Consider the following 24,886-nt stretch of genomic DNA (forward strand, 5'->3'; position numbering starts at 1 on the left):
ATTTCATAAGAAAAGCAATGGTGTGCTTGGTTTTAGCGTAACTTTATTCTTTCATGGTTTTTTTACAAGTTTATGACCACTTATAAAATGTGTTCAAAGTGCTGCCCATTGTGTTGGATTGTCAATGCAACCCTCTTCTCCCACTCCTGACACACTGATAGCAACACCGCAGAAGAAATGCTAGCACAGGCTTCCAGTATCCGTTGTTTCTGATGCTGCACATCGCGTATCTTCACAGCATAGACAATTGCCTTCAGATGACCCCAAAGATAAAAGTCTAAGGGGTTCAGATCGGGAGACCTTGGTGGCCATTCAACTGGCCCACGACGACCAATCCACCTTCCAGGAAACTGTTCATGTAGCAATGCTCGGACCTGACACCCATGATGTGGTGGTGCACCATCTTGTTGGAAAAACTCAGGGAACGTGCCATCTTCAGTACATAAAGAGGGCAACACATCATCATGTAGCAACTTCAGATATCCAGTGGCATTGAGGTTTCCATTGATGAAGAAAGGCCCCACTATCTTTGTACCCCATATACCACACCATACATCAAGATACGAGATGTGCAGCATCTGAAACAACGGATCAAAAATGGCAGACTTCAAAATGGCCGCCATGGTCACTACCCATCTGGAAAAGTTTTCCCCCTCCCATATACTAATGTGCCACAAACAGGAAGTTGATATCACCAACCATTCCCATTTAATTTGGGTGTATCCATATAAATGGCCCACCGTGTATTTACAGTTGTGCCAGATTTGTCCACTAGGGGCACTTTAAAAAATAAAAAAAAAATAGATTAGGAAGGAAGTGAGCAGCGAGTTCGTCTTTTGGAAGCTGGAAAAATGTGTAAGGAGCGACGCATTTGGGACCAGCGCAAAAATTATGATGCCTAGACGAACAGGACAGATCATCTAAAAAAAAATGGCAAGTCTAGCGGGAGTGTCCCTGGCTATACACTTGACAAAGTCACAGCTCTTGTTGGTGCACTTCCCATCCATGGAGGCCCCAGCTCTGTAAGTTTCTACATGGCCCTAGTATAGTAAATTAATAATAAATAGATTTTAAGAACTCGCCAATCGATCCCAAAATCCTCCTCCATCCCCACTGGTTGTGTATGTGAGCGCTGCAGCCAAAATGCCCAAAGAAAAGGACAGAGGAACAGAGCCAACTGGATGGAGGAGTGTCGGGTGATCAATAGGTGAATAAGAATTATATACTATACTGGGGTGTGGAAAACCACGTTTAGCCTATAGGGCTTAAAGGATCCACTTCTGACACGTGCCAATTGTTCTTGAGCGCCATGAAGGCTCTCTGAAAAATGGGAGGCCACCTGGAAAGTTTGAGACATCTGAACCTGCCAAAGCATCCCCGGAGAGAAGCACTCTCCCCCTCCCATTAATCAGTAAAATGAATTGGCAGAGGTGATCAGCTGAGGGTTACCTCTGCCCGTCTTCTCTTCCCCACCCTCCAGGGGATAACTCACTTTAAATCAGATTTTGTGGCTCCCTGAGGGTTTACTGTTTTTTTTCATTTTTTTTTACATCGCAGCTGCTCTCGCTCTTATTTGAAGATTTGTTCAAGAAGTTTAACTCCGAGATGAAGAAGATCGCCGACCAGGTCATCCCGAAGCAAAGAGCTGCTCAGTTCGACGTGGTGAAACACATGCGCCAAGACCAGATCACCAATGGCATGGTTAATGCCATCTCTACGGTAAGGAGAGGACGGAAAGAAGAGACCTAGCACTTAACTTTCACCGACCATTTCAGGATCTTTACAGACCAGTAATGGTCACTTAACTGGTACGTTGCCATACTGAGACTTCTTCCATAGTCAGGTCCTCAAGTTATTTACTCACTTAGCCTTCTATCCCCTATATACTACCATGGGCTCCTTGACTTTTAGGAAGCGAGGACATTTTCGTGAGGTTATGCCAACTTCTGGATCCCCATAATAATGCTCCCCAGCACCAGATATGCACTAACCTATGATGGCAAGCTTTGGATCCCTTGTTTCTTATTGTGATTCAGCAACCACCTCTGTAGTCTGTGACCACCAGACCAGAATCTTTCAGTCCTCCTACTTTTTGCCAGCATCTAGGCAGTAGGTTTTGCCCAACATGAGCCGTGCTGATTAATCAAGAGGAGCCAGGGATGCCGGCAGATAAGAGGAGGTTCTCAGGGCTCTGGTCTGGTGACCTCAGACTATCGATGTGAACAGTGGACCAGAGACCTCTGAGGGGAATTCAAGTTTCTTGGCACAAAACATAAGTTACCAATGGACATATTGACCTCGCTGGATTGTCACAGGTTTGTTAACCTTTTTTCTATTCATTTAGGGAAATTGGTCTCTGAAGAGATTTAAAATGGATCGTCAGGGTGTGACGCAGGTGCTCTCACGATTGTCCTTCATATCCGCCTTGGGAATGATGACAAGAATATCATCCCAGTTTGAAAAGACGAGAAAAGTCAGTGGTCCTCGATCCTTGCAGCCTTCGCAGTGGGGTATGCTGTGCCCGTCCGATACTCCTGAAGGAGAGGTAAGCATTTCCTGAGGATTTGTAATTGCAATAGGCTGTTCATTATTAACACACTTCAGATGTGTTCTCCTTTTATCTTGTTTTAGGCTTGCGGTCTAGTGAAAAATCTTGCTCTAATGACGCACATCACAACGGACATGGAGGACGGGCCTATCATTAAATTGGCCGGTAATCTTGGAGTCGAAGATGTCAATCTGCTGTGTGGTGAAGAACTGGCATACTCGAACATCTTTATCGTGTTCCTCAATGGTAATTTACTTCTTAAGTCGACCCATATAGAGTAGGGCAAAAACATTCCCAGGACCCTGGACCACAAGCAACATGAGTAGTCCATGGCCACCAGACCAGAGTCCTCCAAACCTTCTACTGCCTTTCAGCATCCCTAGTGCCTCCACTGATTAAAAGGCCCAGCTCTGTACATGCATGTTGCCAATGAGGAGGTTCTCAGGACTCTGTCTGGTGGCCACTGAACCCGGGGCCCTGCAAAGTTTTTTTTTCTTTTTTTTTGGGCTCAACTCTAATTGCATACATGTTTATAGCAAATATGAAACTTTTGCTTCCCCCCTGCAAAAATATCAAATGGGGGTAGGGTCTTCAGGACAGTAAAGATGGCCACACACTTAGGATGGCTGTTAGCCAAAGTCATTCAGCTATTTTCCAGGAGTACGAAAACATTAAAGAACTTGTCCCCTACTTTGTATGAACCCCCCCAATGTATCCCCCCGGGGCCCATAAGACTTTTTATAAATACCTTGGGTTGTACTTTCTGCGTGTAAGCGGCGCTATCGCTGGCCGCTCAGAGGCATCACGTGACCCGTCAATGATGTCACGTCAAGTGAGGCGTGACATCAGTGACGCGCTCCCCGCGGTGGATGCTGGGCTGTGGGCGGTGTTACCCTGTGCGTCACACCCAGCATCCACCGCACGCTTTCCCAGTAAATGAGGAGAGGGAGACCGCGCGGTGGATGCCGGGTGTGACGCACTGGGTAACCCTGTCCACAGCCCATTTTCCACCGTGGAACACAGAAGTGAGTACCCCCCTGCTGCAGCAGGAACTTGACTTCACATCAGCGTTTGTCAGAGCCGGCTGCAGCCAGGGGTCACGTGATGCCTGGGAGCGGCCAGTGATAGCGCCACTCACAGGTAGAAAAGGCACCACAAGGTATTTAGAGAAACACTTATGGGTCCGGGAGGAATACATTGGGGGATCATATAAAGTAGTGGACAACCCCTTTAAGTAAATTGTTTTTCAGGTTATCTATCACATGAGATCATCCCTGGTACGAAAAGAATGATATAAAAGTGTATGTAAATTCTTTAGAAATATATTTTAAAGTGAAGGGGTTCTCCAGGACCTTATACGGCGAAGGAGGAGTTCTCCAGGACCTTATACGGCGAAGGAGGAGTTCTCCAGGACCTTTTATGGCGAAGGAGGGGTTCTCCAGGACCTTTTACGGCGAAGGAGGGGTTCTTCCAGGGCCCTTAATCAGGGGGCTTTCCTATTATAGGACGTTTCCAGGAGAAAGGCTGTGCTATTTTGAGCTGAAACATTGAATGGGCTGACTCAATCTGTCGCAGCACCAGAGGAAAGTTTGGGTGCCAAACCTCCCAGGCAATTACCAATCCTTCCAAATATAATCATAATTGGAGGCAGCAAAAAAGAAAAAGTGATAAATAGTTCACTTTTTGATATCCCATTGTGGCGATGTTTCAGTTTATGGTGAGAAAGGTTTACACCGTGAACCGAAATGTCGTCACATTGGGCATTTACAACCTCACTATTTTTGACTTTTTTGGAGTGCTGGCTCAGATTATGACTAGATTTACTATTATGTCTATCTTAACTGTCTATGTACTATAGGTTAACATTTATTTTCCATTTTAAGGAAACATTCTCGGCGTTATTCGCGAGCACCAGAAGTTGGTGAACACCTTCCGATTAATGAGAAGAGCGGGCTACATCAACGAATTTGTCTCCATCTCCACCAACCTTTCGGACAGATGTGTGTACATCTCCTCTGATGGAGGCCGGCTCTGCAGGTAATTATTAGATATAAAGGGGTTGTCCAGCGCCGCTCATATCTGCATCGGGTGGTGACATTGCTCTGAGAGATACCAGACAGATTTTTCCTGGGTCTCCTGTATTCTGCGTCTCTGTGATCCGCGTGTAGTGTGTTATATAGGACCTATACTATATGAGTGCCCCTATCAGAGACCGACCCCCATAACACTAGTGATGTAACTTGGACTCTGTGTATACAGCGCCCCCTATTGTCCCTGTTTCTGCAGCAGCTGCCTCCATGTTATTGCAGATGAGACACTTTATTATGTGCCGGATCAGCAGCCAAGTCTGGTTCTAGTTCTGGAATATTGAGCGTCGGCGATCACTCTCATCATTGTCACTGTGTAGGGTGAAGTGCACACAAATAAAACACAACACAATATATTATTTGTAATTTTTTTATTTTTTTTTTAAATAGCAATAAGCAACATTGTAATGAAAATATTACAAGCCCTTTTAATAAAGTAAAGGTCACATTGACTCTCAGGTCAGGCCCGATGGAGACTACAGAACTTGCTGCGGACATTGCGGACCTGATGAGAGCCACTGGACCCAAAAATCCAGAGGAAGGCGAAGAAACCCCCCTAGAGGGGAAAAAAATTCCTTCCTGACCCCAGTTCTGGCGATCGGATATCTCCCTGGATCTCGTCTGCCTTGCTGCAATATTGCTGTATATCTGTACTTTAGGGGCGGACACAGCCAGAAGAGGCCCCTGTGCCAGAGCAGTATATGGACCTGTTACAGTCCAATAACTCATCATAATGCACAATTCACCTGATTTGGAGGTGGTCGTTGCCCCTTTACATCTTCGGCCCCCGTATGACTGCACAGGTTGCATCAATGATATGTCCTCTCCTGCTGTACGTAATTATAATCTCACTAGATGGTGGCCCGATTCTAACGCATCGGGTATTCTAGAATATGTATGCGGCCGACCGGGTGCAATCAGCAGAACATTGTTTAAATTTAGCGCCAAAATCGCTGATTGGTCGCAGCTAATCAGAGCGGTGTTTAAATTTGGCTCCAATAATGCTGATTGGTCGCGGTTGCTGTTTAAATGTGGCGCCAAAATCGCTGATTTGTCGCGGGCAGCGGCTGTGACCAATCAGCACAGCGGTGTTTAAATTTTGCGCTAAGATCACCAATCAGCGAATCGTATTGGTGAGGACCGGGGAGCGGAATCGTATTGGTGAGGACCGGGGAGCGTCGCTACTTCTGCGGCTACTTCCGCTACGAGAACCCGGGACATGAGCGGCTGCTCGCAGCAGAAGTATCCCGACCGGCAGCGACGCTCCCCGGTCCTCCCTTGACACCCTAGCCGCATGGAGGTCAGCTGCGCCGCCGCCGGTCGGGATACTTCTGCTGCTAGTGGCCGGGAGATGAGCGCCTCGCGCCGCCTCATCTCCCGTCTGCACCGCCGCTGACCTCCGTCCGGCAGATGAGCCGCTAACGGCCGCCATCTTTTTCTCAAATCCCGCGTCGCTGATTGGCCACGGCTGGACCAATGAGCGACGCGGGATTTCCTTGACAGACAGACAGACAGACAGACAGACAGACAGACAGACAGACAGACAGACAGACAGACAGACAGACAGACAGACAGACAGACAGACTGACACGATTATATATATAGATGAGGGCTGACCCTGGAAAGAAAGACATGCAACCTGCTTATAGGCGCTCATAATCTAGTACAGTGAATACTCTGCCAGTACAAGCTTACAGACTAATATACTATATATACTCTGCAAGATAAAGACCCCCATACATAGTAGATAAGTCGGCTGAACCCACTGATTTTGGAGGGAACATCCGACCACCTCATGTGTATGCGACTTTCTCCCAACAGATGATATCAGGAGAGAGAAGGATCCGGCATGTTGAATTTTAACATTTTTGGGGCAGAGATAAGATGCCATTGACTCTTATCGGGGACTGTTGGTCAATGTCAAGGTGTCCGTTGCATTGCATGGAGCGTCATTTTTATTTTTGGCAAAAATAATAGAGGCTCCTAATGGCCTCCATAGAAGTGACTTGGTTCTGAGGACGTTAAAGGAATTATCCGGTCTTTTAATAATGATCAACTCTCCTTTTGAATAGGGGCTGATCTGCAGTACCCAGCAGTGGCCACTACACTGTGAATGGAGCTGTGTAGTGCAGTTCCGTAAAGTGTTAACCTCCAACCACCGGTGGCGCTAAACAGGTGATAAGTGGGGGTCCAACACTCGGCATTCCTACTTATCTGACACTGATGACCAATCACAAGGATAGATCATCAATATCTTGTGACCGGACAACCACTTTAAGACTGATGAGTGGTAAACGACAGGATGACTAGTAGGTAATAAATAATTACCCGTTTTCCAGTGTCTGGCAAGTCCCTATAAAAGACTTAACCTTTAGTAGATATCACCTACTGCTCTATGTACTAAAGAAACACACAGGAATCCATATTGGAATTCCTGACCGCATCAAAACTGCTGACAACAGAGAACGCAAGCATTTTGCAAATAATTTTGTTACAAAACGCTATGGTTTGTGAACATTAATGGCAAGAATAGCCAACAATGGAGACTCATCGAGTCTCAACCTGGCCATCCTTGTCTATATTAAAACATGGATGTAATAGAGGGCGATATCCAACTAAGACCTCCCTCTGTTAACCACAGTGACAAGCCAATGCAAAGAGCAGCTCAAGTTCTGGCAGAAACATCCATGTATTACATAGAATGGGTGACTATCACCGGGGACCATATAATACTGAACGAGTCCTGGAGAGGCTGCTACTTCCCCCAGCGGAAACAGATGATTGCTGGTGATTTTAGCTACTGATTGCCTGCGAGTCCCCATGTAAGGAAGGGATTGTCCAGATAATGCGAGAACATGTTCTTAACAGGGTTTGCACTATGTCCCGATTCATCAGGACTGGTGTTATGCCCATCAGTCTCTATGAAGATTAAGATAGAGTAAGGTGCATCAAATTCTTAATGAATTCAGCTGCCTTGCACCACTTCTCAAAATGTTATGGGTGGAGCACATTTGTTACATGATTTATGCTACTTTTGTGGCTTAAATTGTGATGACTTTGTCGGTCGCAACGCCTCCTCTCAGCTCTTTCCTTTTCAAAAAGCTGGCGGAGCTGGTATAAATAAGTCACAATTTTTGTGCAATTCCGAGTTGTAAAATTTTTTTTGTGTCCGTTCAAAGAGCTCAGACCGCATTAAGTCTGCCTTGTGTCTTGTGTGTATGGTCGGCCCCCCCTCTGGTCTGGTCTCGTGTGTTGGGCCGCCCGCCTCGGGTCCGGCCTCGTGTCTGCTGTGTTGGGCTGCCCACCTCGTGTCTGGTGTGTTGGGCCGCCCGCCTAGTGTCTGGTGTGTTGTGTCTTTGGCCTCGGGCCCTTTGGCCAGGCTTTGGCCTCGGGCCCCTTGGCCTAGTGTCTGATGTGTTGGGCTGCCCGCCTCGTGTCTGGTGTGTTGGGTTTTTGGCCTCAGGGCCTTTGGCCTCGGGCCCTTTGGCCGGGCTTTGGCCTCGAGCCCTTAGCCACCCGTCTCCGGGAATGGCCTCGGGCCACCTGGTATCGGGCCCCTTGGCCGGGCTTTGGCCTCGGGCCCCTCGACCGAGCTTAATCATAATCACAGACGTTGATTCTATACTGTAAGAGCAGTGAGACTATGGAACTCTCTGCCGCATGATGTTGTAATGAGTGATTCACTGTTAAAATTTAAGAAGGGCATGGATGCCTTTCTTGAAAAGTATAATATTACAGGTTATAAATACTAGATAGGGCGTTGATCCAGGGAACTAGTCTGATTGTCGTATGGAGTCTGGAAGGAATTTTTTCCTCCAATGTGGAGCTTAGTGTTTGCCACGTGTTTTTTTTTTTGCCTTCCTCTGGATCAACAAGTTAGGCTATGGGTTGAACTAGATGGACTTTGTCTTCCTTCAACCTTACAAACTATGTTACTATGTTACCTGCCCGCCTCGGGCCCCTTGGCCGCCCGCCTCGGGAATGGCCTGGGGCCCCTTGGCCGCCCGCCTCGGGAATGGCCTCTGGCCCCCTGGTTTCGGGCCCCTTGGCCGGGCCTTGGCCTCGGGCCCCTCGGTCGAGCTTGCCTGCCCGCCTCGGGCCCCTTGGCCGCCCGCCTCAGGAATGGCCTCGGGCCCCTTGGCCGCCCACCTCAGGAATGGCCTCGGGCCCCTTGGCCGCCCGCCTCGGGAATGGCCTCGGGCCCCTTGGCCGCCCGCCTCGGGAATGGCCTCGGGCCCCTTGGCCGCCCGCCTCGGGAATGGCCTCGGGCCCCTTGGCCGCCCGCCTCGGGAATGGCCTCGGGCCCCTTGGCCGCCCGCCTCGGGAATGGCCTCGGGCCCCTTGGCCGCCCGCCTCGGGAATGGCCTCGGGCCCCTTGGCCGCCCGCCTCGGGAATGGCCTCGGGCCCCTTGGCCGCCCGCCTCGGGAATGGCCTCGGGCCCCTTGGCCGCCCGCCTCGGGAATGGCCTCGGGCCCCTTGGCCGCCCGCCGCGGGAATGGCCTCGGGCCCCTTGGCCGCCCGCCTCGGGCCCCCTGGTTTCGGGCCCCTTGGCCGGGCTTTGGCCTCGTGCCCCTCGGCCGAGCTTACCTGCCCGCTTAGGGCCCCTTGTCCGCCCGCCTCGGGAATGGCCTCGCGCCCATTGGCCGCTCGCCTCGGGAATGGCCTCGGGCCCCTTGGCCGCTCGCCTCGGGAATGGCCTCGGGCCACTTGGCCGCCCGCCTCTGGAATGGCCTCTGGCCCCCTGGTTTCGGGCCCGTTGGCCGGGCTTTGGCCTCGGGCCCCTTGGCCGAGCTTACCTGCCCGCCTCGGGCCCCTTGGCCGCCCGCCTCGGGAATGGCCTCAGGCCCCTTGGCCGCCCGCCTCAGGAATGGCCTCAGGCCCCTTGGCCGCCCGCCTCGGGAATGGCCTCAGGCCCCTTGGCCGCCCGCCTCGGGAATGGCCTCGAGGCCCCTTGGCCTCCCGCCTCGGGAATGGCCTCGAGGCCCCTTGGCCTCCCGCCTCGGGAATGGCCTCGAGGCCCCTTGGCCGCCCGCCTCGGGAATGGCCTCGAGGCCCCTTGGCCGCCCGCCTCGGGAATGGCCTCGAGGCCCCTTGGCCGCCCGCCTCGGGAATGGCCTCGAGGCCCCTTGGCCGCCCGCCTCGGGAATGGCCTCGAGGCCCCTTGGCCGCCCGCCTCGGGAATGGCCTCGAGGCCCCTTGGCCGCCCGCCTCGGGAATGGCCTCGAGGCCCCTTGGCCGCCCGCCTCGGGAATGGCCTCGAGGCCCTTTGGCCGCCCGCCTCGGGAATGGCCTCGAGGCCCTTTGGCCGCCCGCCTCGGGAATGGCCTCGAGGCCCCTTGGCCGCCCGCCTCGGGAATGGCCTCGAGGCCCCTTGGCCGCCCGCCTCGGGAATGGCCTCGAGGCCCCTTGGCCGCCCGCCTCGGGAATGGCCTCGAGGCCCCTTGGTTTCGGGCCCCTTGGCCGGGCTTTGGCCTCGGGCCCCTCGGCCGAGTTTACCTGCTGGCCTCGGGCCCCTTGGCCGCCCGCCTCGGGAATGGCCTCGGGCACCTTGGCCGCCTGCCTCGGGAATGGCCTCGGGCACCTTGGCCGCCCGCCTCGGGAATGGCCTCGGGCACCTTGGCCGCCCGCCTCGGGAATGGCCTCGGGCACCTTGGCCGCCCGCCTCGGGAATGGCCTCGGGCCCCTTGGCCGCCCGCCTCGGGAATGGCCTCTGGCCCCCTGGTTTCGGGCCCCTTACCCCGGCTTTGGCCTCGGACCCCTCGGCCGAGCTTACCTGCCCGCTTAGGGCCCCTTGCCCGCCCGCCTCGGGAATGGCCTCGGGCCCCTTGGCCGCCTGCCTCGGTAAGAGCAATGAAAAGCATATGGCCTAATTTATATAAGTAATAGCAGAGGATAAAAAAACCTTGAATAATGCAGATAATAAACAATGATGCCAATAAAAGTGCCCCCCAAACACAGTAAGACACCCCCACAGTGAATTTCTCCACAGTACCCTTCACATACATGGTATAATGACCTTGCTATAACCCCCCTGCTAAGTATGGTGATCCTATCACAGTATGATTCCTCAAACAGTATAATGGGTGACACCTAGTCCTCCATACAGAATAATTGGCCCCACATAGTCCTCCATACAGAATAATGGCCCCACATAGTCCTCCATACAGAATAATGGCCCCACATAGTCCTCCATACAGCATAATGGCCCCACATAGTCCTCCATACAGCATAATGGCCCCACATAGTCCTCCTTACAGCATAATGGGCCCCACATAGTCCTCCATACAGAATAATGGCCCCACATAGTCCACCATACAGAATAGTGGCCCCACATAGTCCTCCATACAGATTAATGGCCCCACATAGTCCTCCATACAGATTAATGGCCCCACATAGTCCTCCATACAGAATAATGGCCCCACATAGTCCTCCATACAGAATAATGGCCCCACATAGTCCTCCATACAGTATAATGGCCCCACATAGTCCTCCATACAGAATAATGGGTCCATATAGTGCTCCATATATATAATGGCCTCACATAGTCCTCCACACAGAATAATGTGCCCTGCTTTTACTTTGCTTACAGTATAATGGCCCTTCATATTGCTCGATACAGTATAATGGGCACTTCATTGCCTTCCATACAGTATAACTGCTTCACATAGTGCTACATACAGTATAATGGGCTCCATACAGTATAATGGGCCTTGCATTGCCTTCCATACAGTATAATGGCGCCACATCGTCCTGCATACAGTATAATGGGACCCACATAGTGCTCCATACAGTGTAATGGCCCCACATTGTCCTCCATACAGTGTAATGGCCCCACATAGTGCTCCATACAGTGTAATGGCCCCACATAGTGCTCCATACAGTGTAATGGCCCCACATAGTGCTCCATACAGTGTAATGGCCCCACATAGTGCTCCATACAGTGTAATGGCCCCACATAGTGCTCCACACAGTGCAATGGCCCCACATAGTGCTCCACACAGTGTAATGGCCCCACATAGTGCTCCGCACAGTGTAATGGCCCCACGTAGTGCTCCGCACAGTGCAATGGCCCCACGTAGTGCTCCCGCACAGTGCAATGGCCCCACGTAGTGCTCCCGCACAGTGCAATGGCCCCACGTAGTGCTCCCGCACAGTGCAATGGTCCCACGTAGTGCTCCGCACAGTGCAATGGTCCCACGTAGTGCTCCGCACAGTGCAATGGTCCCACGTAGTGCTCCGCACAGTGCAATGGTCCCACGTAGTGCTCCGCACAGTGCAATGGTCCCACGTAGTGCTCCGCACAGTGCAATGGTCCCACGTAGTGCTCCGCACAGTGCAATGGCCCCACGTAGTGCTGCGCACAGTGCAATGGCCCCACGTAGTGCTGCGCACAGTGCAATGGCCCCACGTAGTGCTGCGCACAGTGCAATGGCCCCACGTAGTGCTGCGCACAGTGCAATGGCCCCACGTAGTGCTGCGCACAGTGCAATGGCCCCACGTAGTGCTGCGCACAGTGCAATGGCCCCACGTAGTGCTCCATACTAGTGATGAGCGATTATGTTCTGTTAAATCTTTCAGCGAGTATGCCCGGGCGAATACCATGTATCTTCCCCGTGCTTTGTTTCAGTCTCTCTGTGTGCATGGTTTGTGACGGTTTTACAGCTTTAATACATGTGAGGAATACCTAAGAAACGGACATTCCTCACATGTATTAAAGCTGTCAAACAGTCTCAAATCATGCACTGAAACATAACACCCGAGCACACGGAAGATACTCGGTATTTGCCCGAGCACACTCGCTGAAAGGGTTAACAAAACATACTCGCTCATCACTACTCCATACCGAATAATGGGCCTCACGTAGTCCTCCATACCGAATAATGGGCCTCACATAGTCCTCCATACCGAATAATGGGCCTCACGTAGTCCTCCATACCGGATAATGGGCCTCACGTAGTCCGCCATACCGAATAATGGGCCTCATGTAGTCCGCCATACCGAATAATGGGCCTCACGTAGTCCTCCATACCGAATAATGGGCCTCACGAAGTCCTCCATACCGAATAATGGGCCTCACGTAGTCCTCCATACCGAATAATGGGCCTCACGTAGTCCTCCATAACGAATAATGGGCCTCACGTAGTCCTCCATAACGAATAATGGGCCTCACGTAGTCCTCCATACCGAATAATGGGCCTCACGTAGTCCTCCATACCGAATAATGGGCCTCACGTAGTCCTCCATACCGAATAATGGGCCTCACGTAGTCCTCCATACCGAATAATGGGCCTCACGTAGTCCTCCATACCGAATAATGGGCCTCACGTAGTCCTCCATACCGAATAATGGGCCTCACGTAGTGCTCCATACAGTGTAATGCCCCCCCCCATAGTGCTCCCTACATTATAATGGGCCCCCCATAGTGCTCCCGACATTATAATGGGCCCCCCATAGTGCTCTGTACAGTATAATGGCCCCACGTAGTGCTCCATACAGTATAATGGGCCCTGCATTGCCTTCCATACAGTAGAATGGCCCCACATAGTGCTCCATATAGTGTAATGGCCCCACATAGTGCTCCATATAGTGTAATGGCCCCATATAGTCCTCCATACAGCGGGAGCATTGTAATGATGTCATTGGGCCCGCTGCGCTGAGACGTCCAGGCAGAGGGAGATTGATGGTGAGGCAGCAGATTACAGTTGAGAATGCGATGCCGGGCCGGAGCCTGCCTGGCGTCATGGTCTGCGCTTTGCATCGCTGGCCAAATGTACTCACCCAGCTGGACAGATCCGGCCCTCGCTCCAGAGTTTGATGTGTGTTCTATTCCAACTGTGTTGTCACGGAGTGTCGATGATGTCATCAGAACCGTCACTGCTTTTTATGGATCCTGTTTACAACATCAGCAAAAAATTTATTTAATAAAAAAAACAAAATCCCCGGCCTCATCTTGTAATTGTAAGACGCACATTTAAAGGGACCCTTTTATTTTATCTACATTACCTACTGCTCTATGTACTAAAAGAAAACCCAGGACTCCATACTGTAATTCCAGACCGCAAAAAACTACAACTCCAATGTCGCCCCCCTAATTCAACAGGAACATAAGAGCTGACAACAGAGAATAATAACTAGATTTCTTTTACAAAATGCTATTTCGCCTCCTAAATGGCAAAACTCCCCAAAAATAGACACATGAAAATGTCCCAACTTGATCCTCCCCTTTATTTCTATGGTTTGCTGGAGCATATGGATGTTATAGAGGGCGAGTGCCATTGAAAACTTCCATAGTGGGGAACCAGTGTAAAGAGCTGGAAGACTCCCAAGAAATATTGTCATCCTCCTACTATAGGGGCATGTAAAACTGTGTCCTGTAGGGGTCGTTACTTCCCTGGGAATACAGCAGATAATTGCTCGGGGTTTTAGCTAGCTGCCATACCCGTTAGTATCAACTGATCGTCAGCGTCTCCTAATTTAGGGAAAGGGTAGTACTGAAAATGTCTTATTACCGAGTGGTCCTAGCAATCTATGATAAATCCGTTGGATATGCTATAAGTATACCAAAGCTTAAAAGAGTAGCCTACCTGGATTTGTCCCCATCCAGCTGTCCGGTCCTATTGACACAAAAGATGGCTCCGGTGTCGAACTTGATACATTCTACTCCAATTATGTCATGTGAGGTCTTTGATGTGGTTCCCCTTCCAGCTGTCAGATCCTAGTGACACAAGATGGCTCCCGTGCGGAACTTCACACATTCTACACCAGTTGTGATGTCATATGACACCTATGATGTCATGTGCCCTGTGATGTCATAATAGCTGTCACTGTTATTTCAAATTTACAACCTCAGGAAAAAGTTGATTTTTTTTTTTTTTTTTTAAAACAAAAGGCTGATATACATAAAAATAAGTTTTCTCATTGTGGTGCATTATACATCATTGGTCGTGTCCCTACATTTGATGCAGGCTCCGCTCTGAGCCCGCATTTTTCCCTGCACATGACGGCTGATCTGATCAGCTGTAATGTGGCTCTAACAGCCACGGGTGAATGAGCGATCCACCTGCGGCTGTCAACAAGTTAAATGCTGCTGTCAGTCTCTGACAGCGGCATTTAACACGCGCTGGCCGGAAGCGCGTCCTCATCGGCGCCCCTGTCACTTGGTCGTGGTCATTGTACATCTCCTATGAACGCCGGCCTGTGGCTGGCGTTCATAGGAAAACATGATTTATCCTACATAAAGCCCTGCTATGTGTAGTACAGCTTCAAGTCTGCTAAGGGGACTTTTGAAGACAGTAAAAAAAGATAAATTCAAATCTCCCCCTTTTCACCCATTCAAAATAAAACAATAAAAAAAACACATTTTGTATAGCTGCATTCATAAATGTCCATTCTATCAAAATATAAAATAGATTAATCTGATCGGTAAACGCTGTAACGAGAAGAAAAAAATGGAAACTCCAGAATTACTTTTTTTTGTGCCGCCTCCACATTGCAATAAAATGCAATAACGGGCGATCAAAACATCTTATCGCAAAAAATAAGCCCCAGCTCTCGAAAAATGGAGACGCTACGGATCTAGGAAAACTTTGGATTTTATTTTAACCACTTAAATAAAAAAGAACCTATACATGTTTGATATCTACGTATTCGTAATGACCTGGAGAATCCTAATGGCAGGTCAGGTTTTGCATTTATTGAACATGATAAATAAATAAAAATAAAAATAGAAACAATTGTGGAATTGCACATTTCTAATTTTTTTTTAACGCAATATGTTAAAATCAATGGTGTCATTCAAAAGTACAACTCGTCCCGCAAAAAACAAGCCCTCATACGGCCATATTTAGGGAAAAATTAAAAAAGTTATGGCTCTGGGAAGAAAGGGAGCAAGAAACGAAAATGGAATATCGCCTGGGGATGAGGGTGTTAGTCTAGAGTTTGTCTGATCAATGCCATACTATCGGATGGTCATATGTAAATTTTACTTAGTTATCCCCACAATGGGCATTTATGCAAATCAATGCAAAGTGGCCACGGCAACTAGGCGAAGAATGGAAAGGAGGCTAAACTTATGCCTAAATCCATTCACTTCTATGGAAGGAACAGTATTGACACCCCTCTTAGGACCCTCGTCCTTCCAATAAATGGAAGAACCGGAATTGGAACCCTGATAAATCAAACATTACTCACTTCCAGCAATCTCCTGACGCTCTTATTCCTTATCCAGTCCTTACTGATCTTTACTTCTTGGCCCTGTCCTTGACCCACTGAAAAAGACAGGAAATGGCTGCTCAGCCAATCACAGACTGAGGTGGGTCCCTGCTGTGCCTGTGATTGGCTGAGCAGCCATTTCCTATCACAGACTGAGGTGGGTCCCTGCTGTGCCTGTGATTGGCTGAGCCTGCACTTCCTGTTCTTTTTTTTTGGACCAAGAAGTAGAGGAAAGTAGGATCTAATAAGGATCAGGATGGGACCTGGGAGGGAGAACGGATGAGAGTTGAGTATTACTTCTTTTTCGTTCTTTTTTTTTCTTTAAGCCAGTCTGAGCCCTTTAAGAAAAAAAAACAAAAAAACATTTCAGTGGAAACCCCCTTTTAATTTGTTCATCCATTCTTGAATGACCTCACAGAGGGTCTCACCGCTAATGATAGGCATTGTAGTGCCCAGGGCTGTGGAGTCGGAGACGTGGAGTTGGTATAAAATGGACCGACTCCTAAAATATATAATAAATTGGGGACAGTAGTTCAATGCAGTTTGTGGGGAATATTTTTTCATAAGAATTTGGGAAAGTTATGAAATGTCCAATAAATATCTGTCCTATTCCTGATCTAAGGGTCTAGACTTTCAGCTGAGATGAATCTGTGCTACAGTAAATTTATCACTTAAACATGAGCCATGTATGAGGGAGTCGTGGAGTCGGTGTCATGGAAATTGAGTAGTCGGAGGTTTGGCATACCGACGCCACAACCCTGGTAGTGCCCACGGGTCGTAACACGGACCCCACTTCGCAATTAAATATCCCCCAAATCGATTTCAGTTTTAACTGTAGCTCTGGCATTGTATCTTAAGAACCAGGTAGCTCTGGATGAACAGTCCAATTAACAGTGACATGGTGGGAAAGCCCAGAAAAGTCATTAAGATAATACGGTACCTAAATTTGGTAACTATACCAGTGATGAATGGTCGATTTTCCCAAATGTAATTTCTAACTACAGAAAGTTTTCGGAATCTTACAAACGCTAATGAAGATTTCTTTGGAGCAGTTCGTTCCCTTAGAGGGATCGCTCGACTGGAAGATGTAACGCTGCTGTAAAATGAAGGGTCCTATAGTAGCAGGGGGCACCTGGCAGAGGTCTATCGGTCCCGTACCATGACGGGCGCCTCATTGACAGCAGAGACAAGTATATTACGCTAAATAGAGAGGTTTTCTATCAATAGGAGCAGTCGTCGGCTACAAGCCAAACTACACGCACAACGCATGTTACCTGCCAGGCCTCCACAATATGGCCGACCCTGAATTGCCGGGAGTCCTGATAGCCTCAGTACTGTCTGACAGCTGAGGTCCCCGGAGTCTTCTACAGAACGGATCTGGTGCCGGTGGCCCGTAGACATCTGGGAATAGGAGCTGCCAGTCTGTAGTTGGCCGCTGACTTCCCTGAAGGCCTCATATTTCTTTTTGCCAGATTCAATTATTTTTTTTTCTACATGTAGATTGTTGCTGGAGAGTAATTTTTCGTTTTTGTTGCCTTTTTGTGGTACAAAACTATAAAATCCACTCAAAACTGTATTATGGGAAAAGGGCAACGCAGATTCCGGCTTTGGGTTTGGGACCAGTCGTACTCCATTAGGGATAGTAAGTTTTTTGTATGCTCTCTGTTGAGCAGCTTTAATGGTGTCCTATACTGAGCAGAACCTCCTTCCGGGTCTTCTGCACCCTCCAGTCATAGTTTCCCGGACCATTAGGAAGGGAACACATGGCATTATCTGATGCTGTGTGTTCCTCCTCTTACTGAAAGGGTTAAATGGCGGGAAAATAGCTTTCCCACTTTTTTTTGCCTGGGTCACGTATCCAGGGTAAATGATAAAGTATGGGATTGGAGGTTTTGTCCGGCCATTCAGGGGTCCGTTGTAGGGCAGGTAGGTTTTTCTGCTTTGCTGACGGCCCCCTGATTGGCACGGACATTAGTGGAGGGGGGTGAGCGGGGTGATAAAAGGGCTGCAGCGCCGCAATATGGTTGTTTAAAGGTTATGGTTTTAATAATTAAATAAAGGCCGTGCCCAAATATTGTTATCCATCTAGTCAATGTTGTTGAGTACTTTTGTCTTTGCGCTGTTTAGATAAGGGATGATAGAATAATGTATAATGCCATGACTATACACATCTACGGCGCCTCCTCCTGTAGTCGTTCCTTTGTTCTCTGCATTGAAAAATGGCCTCCGCTGTCTCAGACTTTACAACGGAGAGCGTTGATGAGTGTATGATCACTAGAGTAAAATGTAAATCAATAAAATTAAATTTCGCTGACTCCTTCTTTAATATCCGTTTTTTTTGTTTTTTTGCAGACCTTACATTATTGTCAAAAAACAGAAACCGATGGTGACCAACAAGCACATCCTGGAACTGTCTCAGGGTTACAGGTTAGTTTGATATCACAAGATCACTGCCCCTTACTAATGTCATCTATGCCTTTTACTTTTGAAGAATGGAGACCATGATGCGCTGCTGTTCATCCATAGATCAGAACAGACCGGACTCTAATACCAGTTTAACAGGTCCTTAAAACCCTGACCGTGCTCTGATCTGGAGAACCCCACTCCACCACCAGTTACCCCAGGTCCTCAGACCCGGCGGTTCAGGCTGTCCATGCTCTGATCTGGAGACCCTGCTCCACCACCAGTTAGCCCAGATCATCAGACCCGGCCGTTCAGGCTGACCATGCTTTGATCTGGAGACCGCGCTCCACCATCAGTTAGCCCAGGTCGTCAGACCCGCCCGTTCAGGTTGACCGTGCTCTCATCTGGAGAACTCTGCTCCACCACCAGTTAACCCAGGTTATCAGACCCAACCCTTCAGGCTGACAGTTAACTGATCTGGAGACCACGCTCCACCATCAGTTAGCCCAGGTCGTCAGACCCGCCCGTTCAGGTTGACCGTGCTCTCATCTGGAGAACTCTGCTCCACCACCAGTTAACCCAGGTTATCAGACCCAACCCTTCAGGCTGACAGTTAACTGATCTGGAGACCACGCTCCAACACCAGTTAGCCCAGGACATCAGACCCGACCGTTCAGGTTGACCGTGCTCTGAACTGAAGACACCACTCCACCACCAGTTACCCCAGTTCATCAGACCCGACCGTTCAGGTTGACCATGCTCTCATGTGGAGAACTCTGCTCCACCACCAGTTAGCCCACGTCATCAGAACCGGCCGTTCAGGTTGACCATGCTCTCATGTGGAGAACTCTGCTCCACCACCAGTTAGCCCACGTCATCAGAACCGGCCGTTCAGGCTGACCATGCTCTCATGTGGAGAACTCTGCTCCACCACCAGTTAGCCCACGTCATCAGAACCGGCCGTTCAGGCTGACCATGTTCTGCAGACCCCGCTCCACCACCAGTTACCTCCGGTCACCAGACCCTGCTGTTCAGCCTCGTATTCCGATACAAGCACGGTCCATGTTTTCTCAACAGGTAAAACCGGCCTTACACCTGTATTGGCCCTTTTACACAGGCTGATCTACCATTGGCCCTTGTAAATATGGCAGTGATCAAACGCTCAGCTAATCTCCTCTTTTATGCAGCCCGAAAAATGATCACTGTCTGCAGAACATCTTCCTGCAACGTGCTGCCGACAATATGCAAACAGTACGGGGAAGGAGCAATCGCGATAATGATCCAGTATAGTTAGCATTGGTCCATATACAAGCGCCAGTTGACATGATAAATCGTCGATCAGCGCTAGTCAACGTCAACATACGCATAATGGGGTTGTCTCAACCTCACCGTATCTTCTATCAATGGAGGCCAAATGATGATCAGTTATTAGTGCTTGGCGAAAGTGGCAACCATTGCTTTACTTACCCCACAGCGACCATTCTAATGATTGTCAGCTCATGCGGTATATTGAAGGGAATCTGTCAGTAGGTTCCTGCTATGTAATCTGAGAGCAGCATGATGTAGAGGCTGAGAGCCTGATTCCTGTGCTCTGTCACTTGCTGTTCTGCATGATTTTGATATTTTCTCTCCTGCAGATCTAGCAGAGCTCAAAATTCTGAACTGTGTATAACCCCACCCACACCACTGATTGGCAGCTTTCTGTGTACACTGTACATTATCTGCCAATCAGTGGTGGAGGCGGAGTTACACAGAGCAGGAGGACTAGGAGGCATGAGACACCTAGTCCTGGAGTGATAATCTCCTGCTGATAAAACACTGATTTTATTGATACTGCAAAACACAGCCTAGTAAGTGACACATCCCTAGAATCAGGCTCTCTGCCACTACGTCATGCTGCTGACAGATTCGCTTCAAAGAGCCGGGTTCGAAAGAGTAATCTGGCGTGTTCATACTGCATTTTGCAATGTCTTTCAGAATGGTTTCTAGACATATGCCTCCAACCAAAACGTATCCTATAGATTTACATTGCAAAGAGGAAAAAAAAAAATGTGGGAATTGGATACCTAGTCACTGTTGGGTTAATAGAGGGCTAATTTTGACGCATGCGTTGGGAACTTTACCGCGAACACAGTGTGAATATAGCCTAAATGGACAAGCCCTTTACATTTGTAGTAGTATGACTTATACATGGACACGAATATTAGTAGTCTATTTTCAGTAGTCGTCATATACTTTTTATAGTGTTTGAATTGATTATTTTTTCTACTTTGCATTCAGTTTTTATCCTATTTCTCTCTTGTTACGTCATTGCTATAACCGGCAATGCTAATTACTTGTTAAATAGAATAGCACCAGGGGATAGTAATATGAGCAGGAGTATAGAGAGTCTTAGAGTGTGATAAGAAGGAATAAAGATGATTCTCCCGAGGAACGCGCCTGACTCCTCATGCCTGGCAGACGACTCGAGCGAGCGACCGCTCCTGGGGCTGAGGATTTCTATACACTGCTGTAATTATGTGAGTGCCGGGACTCCCTCCTCATTATTTCACTGACCGTTTACAGGAGCTTTGAGGATTTCCTCCATGAAAGTCTGGTGGAATATTTGGATGTGAATGAAGAGAACGATTGTTACATCTCTCTGTACGAACACTCCATATCCAAGTAAGTGACCGCTTTCTCAAAAGTTCATACTAGTTGTATTTCATTTTTTTTTTTCTAAATGTTACACCAAAAACTAAATTAAAAGGTCACTTTCAACAAACTTTGTGTAAATCTATAATACAAGTGATTACAAGAAACTTTGGAATTTGTCTTAGAGATCTGATTCTTTCTCCACTTATGAGCCACTTTTTCTCTACCCTTATATCCTGAACTTCTGTGTCACACTGAACAGCTGCTAAAATCCATCTTGGTCTAAACAATAACTGCCAGCTCACCGAGGGATCAGATTACAGATGTTTATTGACGTTTATGGAGAGCGGGAGAGAAGCAGAGTGAAGAGAGAAGAACAGACACGTAAAAGCAGTGCTGCAGGGTTCTAATGAGTGTTTTTTTTTTTCAGCTCTGGATTCACAGTTACACTGCTCAGTACTGTTGTATAATATCCTCCTACGTGTGCTGGTGTCTGTGTACGGCGTATTGAGACATCATAGCAGCTAGGCTGTAGCTTCAAGAAAGATTCTGCAGATGGGAAACTGGTGACTAATGCCGGATGGAAGTCATATAATGAGCAGAAGTGTTATTCTTTATGTACAGCTTATTCTGAAAAATCACACCACTGTGTCCAGTTTTGCATCTGAATCCTTGAAAATCGTGTAGCTCATGGATGACTTATATGCATTATTTTATTTTCTCATTCCTATTGACTAAAATGGTCAAGTCTGATTGTCAATAACGGACTAGAACGGATTTGATCATACGAATACGTGAGAAAAGCCCCATAAAATGTCCATTAAAAAAAAAAAAACATACAGTAAAAGCCACTACTACAAGCGTAATTTTATTTTTTCCCCCGAAAAATGCTGTTAGTCTCCTGGATGATGCGGTAAAGTGAGATTTTTACAAAGCTTTGAATATTTTTAAAGTGATATTCCCATCTCCAACATCCTGTCCCAATATGTAGTAGGTGTAATAATAATAATATTAGCAAATACCTCCAATTAGATATGTAGTATAGTTCTTCAGATTCGCTATGTCGCTTACCCCATGTGAAGGGCATTGCAGTAGCTTGGGTATCCATGGTTATGACCACTCATATAGTGACCTTAGCTTTTAGTGGTTGTAACCATGTGCCCTGCACATGAAGAAATCAATAGCGATCAGAAGAACTATACTACATTTCTAATTGGAGGTATTTGCTAATATAATTATTACATTATATTTGTAAGACTTGTCTTCATTCCGATGCCTGGCACTTGATAGTAATGGTGATTTGTATTTTAGGCAAACCACCCATTTGGAAATTGAACCCTTTACATTGCTCGGGGTTTGTGCTGGACTTATCCCGTACCCACATCACAACCAGTCCCCAAGAAACACTTACCAGTGTGCTATGGGAAAGCAAGCCATGGGTAAGGAAACCATTTTTTGTCATGTCTTGGCTATGGCCCCATTTATGCTGGACGATTTTGGCTCTTTAATGAGCGCCAATTGTCTATACACAAATCAGTTGTTTACTGATCCATTTAAAAGGGCCAACCAAAATTTTTGAAAATGATCGTTCTGTCGACAACAATGATTTTGATGCTGGCACGACCGATCTGATCGCTCGTGGAACCAGCGCCGAAATATTTACTTAGGCCCATTTATAACAACGCTCATTTCCAACTAACGTTCATCGACAGGTCTTCACCCTGCTCTGATCCATTAGGGGATATAGCCTCCACCCTGTGGCTTTCCAACAAGTGTGAAACTAGGATTTCCCAAGAGAAGTGCATTGTGGGAAACAAAAATGACCAGGAAAGGGAATGGCAGATCCTGGAGAGGATCAATAAATGTGAAAAAATCATTACCAAAAAAACATAAGCCCCACGAGTCGGCTAGCCTCTACTACTCAACTTTTATGTGTGTGTTAAACCATTGTGTGATTTTAGGGATAATGTAAAATCCAAACACTTTTTGTAGATCTCTATCAATAATATGAACATATAGCACATTGAGTGCTTAAATTGATCCAGGACAGTATTTCGGAGTTCTGTCCTATCAATATTTGTTGCTTAACCATCAGTGTATGATTAAAACTGAAGCGCACATTAGTAGTATCCCACCCCAACACGTTTCACCACAATAGCGGCTTCATCAGAGGATCGGACAGTCACATTTTGTTCCATCCCCTGATGAAGTCGCTGTTGCAGTGAAACCTGTTTGAGGGGACACTTCAACAGTGCGAGCTTACAAATGAAGCACACATTAGAAGTGTCCTCCAAACCACAGATTTACCGTGATAGCAGCTTTTTCAGGGGATGCAGCATCTGAGGTGTTTATTATGAGGTTCTGCAGCAGCTGAGGTGTGTGTTGTGATGTTCTGCAGCAGCCGAGGTGTGTATTGTGAGGTTCTGCAGCAGCCATGGTGTGTATTGTGAGGTTCTGCAGCAGCCAAGGTGTGTATTGTGAGGTTCTGCAGCAGCCAAGGTGTGTATTGTGAGGTTCTGCAGCAGCCAAGGTGTGTATTGTGAGGTTCTGCAGCAGCCAAGGTGTGTATTGTGAGGTTCTGCAGCAGCCAAGGTGTGTATTGTGAGGTTCTGCAGCGGCCGAGGTGTGTATTGTGAGGTTCTTCAGCGGCCGAGGTGTGTATTGTGAGGTTCTTCAGCGGCCGAGGTGTGTATTGTGAGGTTCTGCAGCAGCCGAGGTGCGTATTGTGTGCTTATCTTCATTCTAGGGAATTTCCAATATGAAAATGACATTATTTTTGCCAGTATTATTTACAGACCTGTCATTAGGACATTTTTACTAATGACATAATAATTTCACAATAAAGGGAATTTTGATTGACGTGTAAGACCATGGCCGGCGCTGCTCGTACAGCCGGAGACCAGGAGTGATGTCTCATAGACAGATTTCCGGGGGTAAAAAAAAAAAAAAAACGTGAGGGTTTTACTGGATTTGGCTTCCTTTGCTGGAACACATTCGTTCCTTGCCACACGCAGTCAGACTGGATCAGTGTGCACAGAAAGCCAATTCAGCCTCGCACAGGCCTTTTGTCATCTTCTCCCTGAATGAGGGGCTTTTTTTTCCCCTCCTTTTTTTTTCTTTTTCCCTTTTTTTTTTTCTTCGGAGTGTCATTTGCAATTCATTGTCTCTGTTTTCTGAGGTCGGTGTATTCAGCTGCCGTGACCCCGGGTCTTGCACATTTAGCTCCTTGGATACAATGCGCTGACGTTACTGTCGATGGTCAGGATACAAAAGCTGCAAGATATCCTAAGCCATAAAAAAAGCCCTTTGTTTCTGTTATTACCAAACACCTGAATAAAGAAGGAGTCAGATAAAAACCCACAAAAAAGGGGGAAAATTGGCACCAGACGTCCAACGAGTACGAATGTCATAAGCGAATGGATATGGAGCTGCTCCGATGCATCTAGGAAGAAAAGTTATAGAAGAATTGTTTATTGAAGGGGTTCACTAGGAAGAAAATAAAAGGTCATTATAATGTTTCTATATACTTTTTTAATTAGCAAATCACAATTAATTTGTTTAGAGAGGTAATCAGCATAGGATTAAAACGAATGCCACCTTGTTAAACTGATCGAAACCTGTCCTGGAATGTTAATGACAGGAGCCTGTGAGCATGTGCAGTAGGAAGCTCTGCCCCTCCTTTTATGTATAGGAAACTGTGCTCCTAGTGGAAAATCTGATCTAATATTGGAGATACCAGGGGTCCTGAGATATGAAGAGGCTCCTCACACTGCTGCCCACCTTGTCTATCTGATCTAATACTGGAGATATCAAGGGTTCTGTAGTAAGAAGAGGCTGATCACGCTATTCTCCACCATGTCTATCACATCTAATACCGGAGATACCAGGGGTGCTGAGGTAAAGAGAACCTGCTCACACTGCTGTCCACCCTGTCTATCTGATCTAATACTGGAGATACTAAGAGTGCGGAGGTAACAAGAAGCTGCTCACTCTACTGTCCAT

General features: G+C 47.8%; 1 protein-coding gene across 2 annotated transcripts in view; it reads left to right on the top strand.

Annotated features, from left to right (window-relative positions):
* Positions 1 to 24,886, top strand: part of LOC141164538 (DNA-directed RNA polymerase III subunit RPC2) — a 169,317-nt gene that overhangs the window by 95,309 nt on the left and 49,122 nt on the right. For both annotated transcript variants that reach the window (XM_073649906.1, XM_073649907.1), the window contains 7 exons: positions 1,558 to 1,719; positions 2,345 to 2,545; positions 2,632 to 2,794; positions 4,432 to 4,585; positions 18,200 to 18,274; positions 20,816 to 20,914; positions 22,196 to 22,323. In XM_073649906.1, the coding sequence (XP_073506007.1) occupies positions 1,558 to 1,719; positions 2,345 to 2,545; positions 2,632 to 2,794; positions 4,432 to 4,585; positions 18,200 to 18,274; positions 20,816 to 20,914; positions 22,196 to 22,323 (982 nt within the window). The remainder of the gene's footprint in view (positions 1 to 1,557; positions 1,720 to 2,344; positions 2,546 to 2,631; positions 2,795 to 4,431; positions 4,586 to 18,199; positions 18,275 to 20,815; positions 20,915 to 22,195; positions 22,324 to 24,886) is intronic.

Source organism: Phyllobates terribilis, unplaced genomic scaffold (genome assembly GCF_046119375.1).
Source record: "Phyllobates terribilis strain yellow unplaced genomic scaffold, ASM4611937v1 Scaffold_10__3_contigs__length_209671492, whole genome shotgun sequence".
In the NCBI taxonomy this organism is placed as follows: Eukaryota; Metazoa; Chordata; class Amphibia; order Anura; family Dendrobatidae; genus Phyllobates; species Phyllobates terribilis.